This window comes from Onychostruthus taczanowskii, unplaced genomic scaffold (genome assembly GCF_017590055.1).
Source record: "Onychostruthus taczanowskii isolate IOZ18803 unplaced genomic scaffold, ASM1759005v1 scaffold78, whole genome shotgun sequence".
NCBI lineage: Eukaryota > Metazoa > Chordata > Aves > Passeriformes > Passeridae > Onychostruthus > Onychostruthus taczanowskii.
Genome location: NW_024505671.1, coordinates 308,738 through 322,209, shown reverse-complemented (window position 1 = coordinate 322,209; position 13,472 = coordinate 308,738). Strand labels below are relative to the sequence as shown.

Here is a 13,472-nt window from a genome sequence, read left to right as displayed (position 1 = left end):
TCCCTTTTTTGCCATCTTGCTCATGATCAAGTTCTATGTGTTTGAATTCAAACATCTGTGCTTTACTCTAAAATGAAATTACTATGGTTCTCTACAATTTTCATACATAAATAATTTCAGTGCTACTGAAATGGAAAAATTCTGAAGCATCTTCCTGGCTGCTCTTGTTTAAGGCAGTTGTGACGTAAATGACACAGACTTGCTGTCTTTTCACTCTGTCTCACATTTCCTTCCTTTGCACTCCCCTTTAACATTTTCTCCCATCTCTCCCTGCCCTCCGTCCAGAGAAGTCAGTGTCTCATATCCTGTTCTCTGAATGTTGTTCATTTGCATGACCTTTATTACTCTTGATTACTATAATGAGTGGTTTTAGTAATTATCGTCATCCTGTTCTATTTTTCCACAGCAATACCCACATTAATGGGTTTCAGATTTATAAAACATATGTTATATTAGCAAAAGCTTAATACTACATCCCTCTCCCAGTAAGGCTTGTACACATGGAATAAATAGTAGCTTTCTCGAGTCCTGAATAAATATACAGTTGGCCTTAGGGAAGTGTCTCAGCTGAACTAAGGGTATCAGCCAAAGCTGAGTGTCTTGCCATCAAAGTAGTTCATGCTTCCACTGAACTGACATGCAAGGAATTTTTCTGTGCCTTGCACACTTTCATGAGTACCTCTGCTTTATTTAATAGGTATTGTTAATAAAATATTCAACTGAAAAAAAATTAATAGTGTTGAATGTGGATGCCTATTACACTTTCAAATGCTTTCTAACTAATAATGGTCAAAGAAATCCGTGTCCTCTCAGATCACATTGCAGTAAGAGAATGCAGCAGGGAAGTGCAAGAAGAAATTTATGCTTGTTACTGGTGCTTTGTGAGTCATGGACTAGGATTTTACAGTGATAGGTGCTAAGCAAACACAAGAAAAATATGTGACCCACTTTTTTGAGACAGAAAACAGTTCATGTTGTCGTTGGTAGTGCTAGTGGGATATAATTCTTAATTTTTAACTATTTTTCAATGTCTTAGTACGCTATAGATAAAAAATTTTATCTCAATTACAGCCATTTGCTGTTACTAGTACTACTGAGAGTAGTTACTGCAGTCCAACTGTTCTTTCTGGAATGCAATGTGAATGTGGGTTCACAGCAATGTGAATGCATTGTCTGCAAGAACTGCAAAGAGCCACCAATTTCTCAGCTGGATTCTGCCCCTGGGGGACACAAAGGCTCCTGATGAGCTGCAGCTTGTGCCATCATTCAGAAAAAAAACAGCCAGGGACTCTATAGGTAGCTATGTGGTGCTGTTCTAAGTGGCTTTATGACTTGCCACAGTAAGGTGTAAAGTCCCACTTCAAGGGTTTCATACAGACCTTGTCTTCCTGGATGTGTTTCTGTGATCCTCATGGCTAAGCTGGCTCATGCAGCAGCAGCACACAGAATGGGCAAAGCCATAACAGGCAGCCTGAATCTGCCCTGGATTGACATAGCCTAGCACAGACCACAGCATTTCCTTTCCAAACTTGTCTGGAAACTTACAAATTCCTCTAGATTTGTAGTCAGGGAGAACCAGAAAACATTGTTTCTGTTGGAGAGGGAGGCAGCAAAGATCATGTTTGGCAAATTTCTGATTTGGAAGCCTTACCTTTGGTTCTTCAGAGCCCTTCAGAAGCTGTTTGTGTTTCAGGTAGGGGAGGATCTCTCTGCTTTCAGATCTATACAGAGACCAGAGAGACCTGCCTGCCCACATTTTTTTCACGATACTTTGCTTTTTTTTCTTGTAATTCTTTCTACCCAAACTCATTCCTGTGGAGCTCTGGATCTGAAGGTAAAAATGCAAAGTGGTGCAGACAAGTGTGATCAGCAGAGTCCTACAGTTTGGGAGATGTCCCCTCATTTGTTCTACAGTGCATGGGCACAGCATCCAAAGAGAAAACTAAGCCATGTTATGATTTGGTACACCCAGCAGGAGTAGGGGAAAAGCCACAATGTGGGATCTTCCTGTAATCATGTAATGAACAAAATCAAGCCCTAGGCAGAACCTAAACCAAGTCAGATTTTACTTTCTCTGCTTACTGCTTGCTCTCATTTCTTCTCTCCTTTGTGCATTTACTACAAAAACTTATAACCTCCTGCAGCAGTACCTGCAGGAGGTTAAAACTATACAAGAGTTTCATTGTACACAGTAGAACTAAAAAGTTCAAGTACAGTACATGAGCACAAGTTCTCATACAGGGATGGTAGCAAACCTTGGATGAGCCCTTTTGTTCCTATAACTCTTTAGTGGGGTAGAGATGAACGACATGCAAAAAACCTCAGTACTACTTCAGATAATAACTGTAATTGCTTGTTTCCTCTATCCATCTTTATATGGCAATTACAAATGTGTCTAAGCCATACAACAGTGAAAACAGAAGATTCGCAGAAAGATATTCTCATACAAATATAACAGTATCTTGTGTTAAAGAATTGTTCCTTCATTCAATTTCTAATGTTTTTAAAGAAAGTTTTATTTTTAATAACTTCTCTTTAAACCTTTACTAACTTTGCAAGGAATTATCCTGCTGTCCTCTGATCTTGAAATCCCAGGGATGGGATGGTGTAGCTGACTGGAAGAAAGTCACAAAGTTCACAAAATTCTCCTTGAGAAAGGAGATTTTCAGAAAGCAATGTTTCCGCAGAGTGACTAACCATTGTAAAAAGGAGTAAAAATTTTCATCAACACTTAAAATGTTGACCTTTGTTTGGAATGCAATACAGATCATTTGGGCTTTATAATGGTAAATAATGACTTTGTGTAGAAGAGTAAGAAATACTTGGTTGTATGTGTTTGTGTGTCTGTGAGAATACAGAGTTGCAGTCCAATGAGGATTTTGTGTGCGTAGGCAGAGAAGTCTAATCTGGGATTTCAGAAATAAAAATCATTGTTCATGTAAAGAGATGAAGCAGGCTGATTCGAGCATGTGTGTTTCCCAGCCCTGAGCAGACAACCGGTGTCTCAGTATGTGAGACTGGTCTTCAGGGTGCTGCTGTTTTAACAAGGCATTGGCTGTCAAATCTCTCCTATCCCCAATGTGTAGCTGAGTTAATCTCTGAACATCACTGAGCTCATCTTCTTCTGTGTCAGTGCAGGCCCATGTTTGCTTTTGTCCTTAATCTGGTCGTGTTTAGGCTGTTTGCATATCTCATGGGTGTGACGGGTGTGACACTTTGCCTTTAGGATTAAAAGCTAAGCACATTGGAAAGATTTAGGACCAGGTAAAAATACATTTTCCTTCTCACAAGCCTTGTTGTTGATAATATTTTCTCTCTTTTCTGCTCATTTTTGCTCTTTAGTAGTTTCCATTTGTCATGTTTGCCCTTATTAGAGATTGGTTTTTCTCGTGGTACTTAGCTTATTTGTCACAGTAAAATATCTTAGAGGGCAATTGAACTTCAGAGTGAGTGGCTGGGCTTCTTTGAGCATTACAGATGCAGTTCCTGGTATTTTGATTCTGTTATCTCTTTGCTGTACAATAACCTGGAGTTTCAGGTATGAACTAAGCTGTAGAAGCATGTGATATGTATCCATACTGAAAACTGCATAGAAAAGAATTTAATTTTGGTAGTCTTTACCTAGCTATTATTTTAATATTTATTGAGTTTTGCAAGATGGATTAAATGTCCTAGTTTGGCTTGACTTTGATTCCTAATAGTTACTAGTGGATAATAATTGTAAAATCATATTCCCATGTGTTTAGCAAACCTTGTGACTCTGAAAGTGACATTCAGACAGAAGGACCATGAAAGACAGCTACACTTTATGTACCTTGGCATTGCAAGTATCTGGGAATGGGTTTGCATATTTTAAGAGTGCAAAGCAGGGACAGAAAGTGCCTGGTTCACAGGCTAAATCTAGAGAGTTTACAGGGAAAGAATCTTGCTCATAAAACAAAATTGTGTGTTCAGGAGGAGGGTGGGTCAGATGCAGTAACAGGGAGCATTAATTTAAGTCCTTTTTGAAGCCATTAAAAAGTAATCTTAAATTTCTCTGAAGGAGAAACCCGGACTCCAAAATCTAGGGGACCTTGGTAGCTATGTCCTACCTTTAATGTAGTCAAGTGGATGAATGCCAGAACAACTTTGTAATTAGTGCTGTGTAAATACAGACCTCTGATGCAAGTAAACTAATATTCATATTGTCAGATCTGTGTGTTACTGTTGTGATTGTTATTCTCCCCATCTGGGACCACATTTTTGTCCTCAAAAGTTTTTATTGAATGCATAATGAGTCCTCAAAAAAAGTATGTTTGTAATTTCTTGCATTTAATGTCACTGCATGTTACTTTTCCAGTGTCCTACAAGAATGACCAACTGAAAATATTTCTAGACTTTAAAAAATTGGAAAAGATGGATCCTAAGATTTATAGCATTTCATAGAAAAGGAGCCATCTTTTCAAACATCGTTTATGTTTGTTTGCAAGGCTGGAGTATGTGTATAAATAGGATAGTATAAAACAAAATTAAAATCTAAACTTTAGGTAAAATAATCTGTGTCTTCAAAGGACATTTTGAAACAAGCAACCTGGGTTGACACATTTTCAGTAACCTAGGTTCTTATACACCCTGAGTTTTAAACCAACACAACATATTGATGGGTAGAGTAGGCAAAGTCAGAGTGCCAGAGGAGAGTCTTCTCCTGGAAGTCATTGTCCTCACAAGAGAAACTGAATTGTACAGGAAGCAGCTCCAGAAAGCACATCAGTGCAGAGGAGGCATCCCCCAAGTGATACATAGGCTGAGGAATGTAGGGTGTAGTGGCTTCCATCACGCAGGGTCATCTATTGCCTAGAAACCTGGTGGAAAGCCATGGCCTTGGTTAAGGTTTGTGAAGATGTGGATTGGAGATGTTTGGAATTGGAGAACTGAAAAAGGAGGAAGGAAGCTGCTGACAAAAAATCAATGGTTTGTCGTCTGTCAATGTTGCTGCCAAGACAAGTTGTCTCAAAATATTACTGTATTCTGTAATTCACAAAATTACAGATGTTTGGCACATCATCAAAGCAACCTGTATTTGTCCTTAATGAGTCTGCCTTCACAACAGGAGCTGAGCATTTACATGCTTTGTGTCTCACTTAACAATTTAGCCCTTCCATCCAGATTCTGAATGTACAGGAAAATGTGAAGATTAGCATCTTGAAGTATCGCTACATGGTTAACACTGAAAATAGCCTTCCCAAGTATATAATTATAAAGTATAGCAGGTGTAATCCATTGAAGTAAATGATGAAATCCTATTGACTTCAAAGATTTTATCCATTTTTTATCTTCAGTATATTTCCACTATTTTTCTGACTTACCTACCTTATCTAGCGTTCCCATCTTTAGCATTTGAGTGAATTCATACTAGTTTTAGCTTCCTCTTACTAAAAAGTTTCTAATTATTCATTTAAAGGCTCAAACTGCATGAAAAACCACTGCAAATCTTCACTGTTCTTTGAAAGCAATGGATCTATTGGTGCATAAATGTCACTGATTGTACACTGCTATATATGCTTAACTTTGTAGACTGTCTGACATGTATGTCATGGTACTTAGGGGTATTTTTGTATGAGATGCTAAGTTTTGACCCCAAAAATGTCCTTCTTCTAGGGCAGTTACATTTTGGCTTGAATTTCAGACAACATAGCACTGAGGATATTTTATTAAGATATAAAAAAAGATGCAAAAAATTAAGACTCAAACCTTGCAGCCTGGAGGTCTGCTGAAATGTTTACTCTCATTTATAAGAGAACTTGTCCCTTTTGTTTGGCTTGGGAGTGTTTTTCTCTCCCGTCTGATTATACTGGTTTTATCACTACTTTTACCATTGACCAATGTCATGTAATTAATTAAAATTATTAAATATTTCAGTGACTTATGGTTACTGCTCAGTCTGTGCAGCCAGGGTGCTGTACACTTACTCTTCTTTCCCTCTTTCTGATAAGGACATAAACCAGAACGGTAATTTGGGCTCAGTTCTGTCTGTTAAAGACAAAACACAGCATGAAGTAAGTACAAGTTTGTGGACTACACAGAATGTTTGAAGATAGCTCATTTAATGCCTGTAGACTGTATGGGAATCTCAAAACACAGAGGTGTTGCACGCTATGGAATGAGGAGATGGGGTGGGGGGAAAAAAATAGGTGGACACCTATAAAAATGACTAAACCATCATTCATGTGCAAGTACTAATTGATGGGCCAAATCGAATTATTTTCACTTGCTTATCTCTATATGCTTTTCATCCTTAAGGCCTATACGTGCTGGATCGCACTACCATGTTTCAATTCAACAGCATAAGAAAGCTACTCATTATTAGCTTCTTGTGAAAGCAAAAATTGTGTTTGATAGACTAAACAATACTTTTTAAAAGATGCTGCCCTCAGCTTCATTTCAAGTAATGCCTATTTCACAGAAAATACAATGGAAATAAGAAAAGTATCTTAAAATGCTGAAAACTTAGTAAAATGTCTAAGTAATAAAATAAATTGTAACAATAGGTCCTCTGCAAGTAAAATTTTATGGGTGTCAGGAAAAAAAAAAAAAAAACGAACCAAAATCAGAAAAAGCAAGAATAAAGCTGTTTGTTGTTCATATATGTTGAAAAAAATCCTAGGAATTGTGTATTATATTCCTCAGTATTTAAGAAAGCATTTACCTGTGTGTTTATCTGTTTAAAATAGTGAATTCTTAAATATTCTTAATATTTCTTAAATATTCTTAATATTAATGAATTCTTAAATATTAAAATGAGGCATTGAATTGGAAATGACATTATTTTTTTTCTTCTTTTTTATTATTTATTGATCATAGAATTTAAAATAAAAAATTGAACAAAAAAAAGTATTTTTTTCTTGCAGTAGTTTCTTTTTTTTAGTTACAGTTGTTGATATACTAGCCTTTCTGACACTGCTTGTAACCCTTTGATGCAGAATTGCATCTGGTTTGGTTTTTCTATTGTTTGAACTACCTCTGGGGTATGTAAAAACATTATTTCTGGTTTATTTCTTCTTTTTCAACTATTTTAAACACCAAGAGCCTCATAAAAATAATCCACTGACTGAAAAGGAGATACACAAAAAAAATTGCTTGCACAGATTAGAGCTGGATGAACTTGGAGAATTATCAGTAACAGTTATTAAAAAGATAAAGTTTTGGATTTGCTGATCTTGCTGCTCTTTACAACTTCAAATTTTTTCTGAACATGTTTGTTTTTAGGGGGAAGTTTTGCCACCCACCCATGAGTGATAGAGTGAATACAAAAGTACTCAGCACTGGCCAAAATAAAAGCTTGTTCTCTTTTAGGTAAGGAAAAACATTTGGAATTTTCATCTGTCTGCTCTCAGTTTTCCTGGGTTTGAAAACAAATGTCAAATATTATTGTATTGGATCTGACAAAACAAAATGGTTTTGCATATGGTCTGATCACTAAAACAAATATGAGCCACTGACAGCAATGTTTTCTCACCCTCCTTTTTCAGTGCCTGGGAACTGCCTGTCAGCTCCTTTGTCCCATGTGATGAAGTCCTTTGTGCCTGTATGCAGCATTTGTGGGAGCTGTGGGAGCTGCACCTTTGCTGGGATGGCTTAGGCTGACTTTGGGGACTTTACACTCCTCTGTGGCCAGGAGATCTCACTCTGAGGGCAGACTGTGCTGTGGTCCTCTTCACCAGTAATCCGACTGGCACCCTTTGGAAGTCATTTAAATGCTGCAAAACAGAAACCAGACTATGACTGGACCCAAAATAAGTTCATAACATTCATGTATTCAGTTATTTTTTTTTATTAATTCAAGGGTCACATCTGCTGAAAATAGAGGTCCACACAATATTCTAGATCAATACCTCAAGGTAATGGACATTTGAAATTCTCTTCCTGATGTGTTCATCAGCCTATATAATGCTTGTTGAGCTCATCCAATGCTACTTACATGAAGTATCTAGTCCATAGATGAGAAATTATATGTATTCTCATTTGGTTATAAAAAAATTCCATTTTACTGGGGATATTTCCCATGATTTAAATTTATGAATCAGTGTATAGAAGTAAAAAGAAAGCTAAAAGGAAAGGAATGACATAAAAAGAGGCTCTTTTTTTTTTTTAACTCAGCAGTTCATAGGTAGAAGATTGGCACTCTGATAAGACATAGGGGACAGTTAGAGGGAATTTTTTTGCCAGAAAAAGCTGAATTTCTAGCTCATATTGGAAAAGATATCTTACAAGAGATAGGTGGCAACAAGGCTGGAAAGCCAGACAAAATATTTCATGGATAAGTTTGAGAAAGCTAGACAGTTTTCCCTTTTGGAGACATCTTTCTTGGGAAAGAAAGTGTAATCTTCAGTGTAATCTTCTTATGACAGCACTTGGAAGCCCGGGAGTCCAAACCATGTACCGACACAGCAGCTTTTAGGTCAAATAAATGAGGACTAAAGTCATGTCAGCAATCTGTGTCCTCCTCTGTGGACCAGCTCCCTCTGAACAACATCATGCACTTACCAACCTCCATTCTTGTCTGAGCCACATGGCCCTGGGTCATTGCAAACAGCCCTGAACCTCAGCTGGTATCAGCCTCCAGCAGCTTCTGACAGCTCACACAGGCTCTCTGTAAACACACCAAAAACATCACACAGATCCCATGAGAAGAAAAGAACTGCAAGGGAGTCTGTTCCAAAATCTGTGCACCAAGGATGCTTCCAGCCATTTGTTGCAACTATAACAAGATTAATCTGAGGGCATTGATTTGTAAATAAACAGACACAGAACATTCACATCTAGTCACTATGAGAAATTTCACATATTTCAGCCTGGACAAATTTGCTTTTAAACGTTTCCCAACAGTAATTACAGTATAAGATATGAACTCACCTCCAAAAGTAGTATGTCTGTATTTACGGGGTGTGATAAGCATAAACTTCCTTGAAACTATACTTTGACTGGGGTTGTTGACCCTTTCTTTCCTTTGTTTTCATAAATGCAGGCCACTGTCACTCACTTTATTGCGCCCTGACAAAGAAAGCTGCAGCAGACTTGACAAAGAACTACTTTCATCACAGAGTTTTCAGCATCCTCAGATTTACATGTTTATGCCCTAAGGAATAGTAGAAATACTTTGGGGAATCACTATAACACGTACGACCTTGCAATTTAGATCAATTTTGGGGGGAGTGGAAGAAAGTGGAAAGGAAGAGTCAGGCATGAAGTCATTAATCTGTGGTAGCAGCTTGGACATGATGCCTCATTTTCCACTCCTTATTCCCAGCTCCCATTCAGATGTCTTTGAGGACAATATGAAGAGCAATATTTGGTCCAGTTCTGCAGTCTGTCCTAAAGACTGTCAGGGTACAAATAAAGCAAAGGGAAGAAAGTGGAAGGTATCTTAGGAAGGAGCCATCTTTTTGCCTCTCCATGCACAGTGCCGGCCATTCTATCATGTGCAAACAAATTTTACTGGCATTGAGATGGATTTTTTTTTTTAAGTTTCAGGGATTATATTTGGTTATAAGGAGTGTGGTTTGGGTGAGGCCAATGAAGCATCCTCCCTAATATCCAACTTCCTTTCCAAAGACCACAATGGAAATTGTAGATTTGTAAAGAGGAATGCCATTCCATGGTAAGAGAGAACACTTCTTGGTGTGCCACCTATATGGAGAAAGGAGAATAGCTTAAAAAAAAAAAAAAAATTAAAGCGCCCCCAGTGCTGAGCCAGGACTGTAAAAAGATGTCATCTAAATTATCTAATCAAGTAGGATTGCTCAAAAAGACAGGCTCATAAATTTGAGGGGTCCCCATATATACTCTGTTGCTTATTCTGGAGAGAAGGAGCCACAGTGTCTGAGGCAAGCTCAGCTCTTTTTTCAAGAGCTGAATGAATAAAATCTCCCATTTTGGCCAAGTTCTATGCTTTGGACAATCCTGCTAACAAAAAGAGTTATCTACTTTATCTGCCTGGATCTGCAGCAGATTTCCCAACAATGCCTATATTCTTGTCCTTTGTATTGTTGCTCACACTTCCAATGCATGTTTCCTGCTGCGTTCTGAACATCTCAGTGAGACATGAGGCATAATCTCCTTTACCTTTTTTCCTCTTCTGTTTCCCCCTCTTGCTGCTGAACAAGCTGTGCTCTTCGGCATTAGTATTCCAGTCACATACTCACATGACTCTACCCTACCAAGTTTCTGTTATGTCAATTAAGTTGTAATTTTGATCTTGCTTTAAGTGTTCTGGCTCCATTATATTTATTTATACACAGTTTATATCAGTCTAGGCTGAGCATCACTTATTTTGTTTTCTTTTTTGTTCCTTCAGTGACTTTTTAAAAATAATCAGTTTTCCTTTTTTCAGCTTTTTTGTTAGGCCAGTGTGGATCACTTACCTGGACATGCATGTCACCAGGCTGACAGGATATTTTAGCATACATCAAACCACATTTGCAAAATCTACGCCAAAGTTTTTTCTTTGTTAGGTGGAGTCCATTTTTTTCTCATCAGTCCTTCCCGCCCATCATGGAAATGCATGGTTATGCAAAGGTAACCAAGATATTCCTTCTCATTCCCACCTTTACTTGCATCTCCTCATGCAGGCATTAAGATTCTTCATCCAAGTAGTAACTGCAATCAGAAGTGCTTCCAGACCTCTCTATCTTTTCACCAAAGAAACCTCTACATCACAACACCCACAATGACCACTCACTGTCATAGGGTCACTTGGCTGCAGGAGGCTGAAGTAACCTCTAATTTATTTAGGAGAGAGACAAGACCTAAGACTTTGTGCCAAATTGGAATATACCTAGACCCTGTTTAATGAAATGCAATGTAATGTTGTTAATGAGATTTATCCTAAAATGCAAAGCCAAGAAAATAATCAGACTGAAATAGACATTTGAAAATCTCCTACTCTCACATCTATACTCCACAGTAGGATCACCTCTATCAAAACTATTCATGACTAACCATACTTATGAAAATAACCAGTAACAAGACACTGCAGACTATCACAGCCCATCTATTTCAGTACTTTGCTCTCCTACCTTTAGTTTTTCCAAAGTCAAACAACTTTCTTCTGCTGCAGTTTACTTGTCCTAACCACAATTCTTACGGAGAAAAATGTAATCCCTCCTTCTTTGCAAATTGTCTGGATCTATTCTAGTTAAATAAAAGAGCCAGAACACGTCTCAGAGCCAGAACACATCTCGAAACAGTGGACCTTGGTTACTTACAATGTCATGTTTCTAGAGCAGACCTTCACACATTTTGGACACCACCCCAACTGCTTTCCAAACACAGTCTGAGATGTATCATCAGCTTAGGTGAAGCAGTGTTGCCAAAAAGGGTGAAGAAGTTGAAGAAGTTTAAAGGCCAGATGACGTCTCCAGGACAAAGAATAAACTCTATCTAGTATAGTTTATTTTCTTTCAGAGAAATATACCCTTCATATACTTAAGATTGGTTATCAACTCTCCTTTCTTTGGACTAAACAATGCCAATCTCAGTCTTTCTTCATCGACTCCAGTCCCACATTCAATTTTCATCTGACATTCCCAGGACTGGTTCCTGAACTGCAATTCCCAAAGTGCACTATTCAATTGCCTTCTCACCAATGCTGAGTGAAGATGAACAAGATGATTTTCTGTGCACTATGAATAATGCTTCTCTTTGTGCATTTCTAATTGCTTCATACAGTTCTCTAAGTACAGTCAGTCAACTTAACATGCTCTAATTGATTTTGTAAATCTCTAACTTATTTAATACTTTTTGATATGTTATTCTAGTATTTACATCCCCATAACACTTAGCATTTGTTTGTGGAGATGATTGTATTAGTAATGATAGCACAGACAGGCTTTTTGGTAAGCAAAAATCATTAAATGTTTTGGCCACTCTGGAACAGCATTTTGGTAGAATCAATTGATGGTCGTGGGGAAGTTCCTATGACTTCTACTATATTTGTACATGTTCTGTGAAGCACTGAGAAATTTCTTTCTCAGGAGCTTTCTGCCTACCCATTTTTAAAAGAACTTCTCTGTGTTTTAAAATTAAATGCAGACTGTTAAGGTTTTTTAGAAATTAATTGTGCCTCATAGACTGAGATCTTTGAAAGGACTCCCTGGAAGAACAAACTGATAAAATTAGAATGATGCAAATAACAAAACACTTACTGTTGTCAGCTGACCTCCTATCAATTATCTTGTGCTGTTTTGGCCTTTTTTGCCCATGCTAATTAACCTTGATGAATGTTAGTTGTTTCTTGAAGCCTCAGCAATGTGTTTTCTCCACTTCCAATGGTGTGGTTATACTGAAAGCCAAGGTCTACCTTCCTCTTGCCTTTTGATGTGGACTTTGGTACTAAATAAAATGCTGTATTGTGGCTCTCAGCAGGGCTCACAGGCGAGCACAGCTGGGCTGCGATCTGCGGGTGGAAGGAGCAGTTTGCCCAGATCAGCCCTCGAGGGTGACTGCATCCATGACTCGGATGGGGTAAGGAAAGCAGTTTGCTAATCTGCAGTGTAGCTCCTGCTGACTGATAAAAGGACGTGTACAGTAGTCTCGGTCTTATCTCTCTAGCCAGGTTTACACTGGTGTGACAGTGCTGAACTTAGACAAGCAGTTCCCGATTTACCATAGGGCGAGGGCAGAATCAGGTCTGATTTTGCACCACAACCCATACCCAGCTCGCCCTGGAAAACATCTTGTGTATATTTAAGAATACTTCAATATATGTAAGCATATTTATAGTCTTTCCCCATGTCGTGAGGATATTTTCGATCTTTTTAGTACCTTTGGATATAAAACCTTTCTGAGCTGAATCCAGGATAGATAAATCATGACTCCGGCTTCTTTCGCCTAGGGTAGGCTGCCTCAATCACTGCCACATTCCTCCCATAGTAGTCGTTTAAAATTAATAGCACATGCAGAGGAAAAACTAAACCCTTTGACGTCACTGCCGAAATGAGGAAACATAAACAGAAAAGGCTTCTCGGCGGCGCTGGCAGCACGGCGGGGATTGGTCTGCGCTCCGCGCCCGGCGCTGGCAGCGCCTCCCAGCCCGGCCGGCTGCGCTGCCTGACACAGGCGGCACACTGCAGCAGCCCCTGCGCTGCCAGCCCTCGCCCTGGCACTCCAGAGCGCTCTCTTCCCCAGCCTTTTTGCTTCTTAAGGTGGTTTTAGTGGCTGGGTTGGGGGACTTGGGGAGGCTTTCTTTCCTTTTTCTTTCTTTTACTTCCCCCCCCCCCCTTTAAAAAAAATCCTTTTTTTTTTTTTTAATTATTATTATTTTTGTTTGCTGTCGTTACTTATTTCTATTCCCAATCCTGGATGCAGTTACTGGATTCTGCAGTACAAGTCTTCATGAACAAGCTGCACCGCTTAGAGATTTCACGGCATTCAGAGGTCACAGAACTGCCACTATGGTTAAATGTCTTGTTTAATGGTTGAGGTATGTACAGCAA

The 13,472-nt window shown here is 38.6% G+C and overlaps 1 protein-coding gene across 4 annotated transcripts in view; it reads left to right on the top strand.

Moving 5' to 3' along the window:
* Window positions 1-13,015: 13,015 nt before the first annotated feature.
* The window catches only part of PDE7B (phosphodiesterase 7B), a 165,742-nt gene continuing 165,285 nt past the window's right edge, over window positions 13,016-13,472 (top strand). For all 4 annotated transcript variants that reach the window (XM_041423518.1, XM_041423516.1, XM_041423517.1 and 1 more), the window contains exons 1-2: window positions 13,016-13,181; window positions 13,345-13,459. In XM_041423518.1, the coding sequence (XP_041279452.1) occupies window positions 13,439-13,459 (21 nt within the window). In that variant the 5' untranslated portion in view covers window positions 13,016-13,181; window positions 13,345-13,438. The remainder of the gene's footprint in view (window positions 13,182-13,344; window positions 13,460-13,472) is intronic.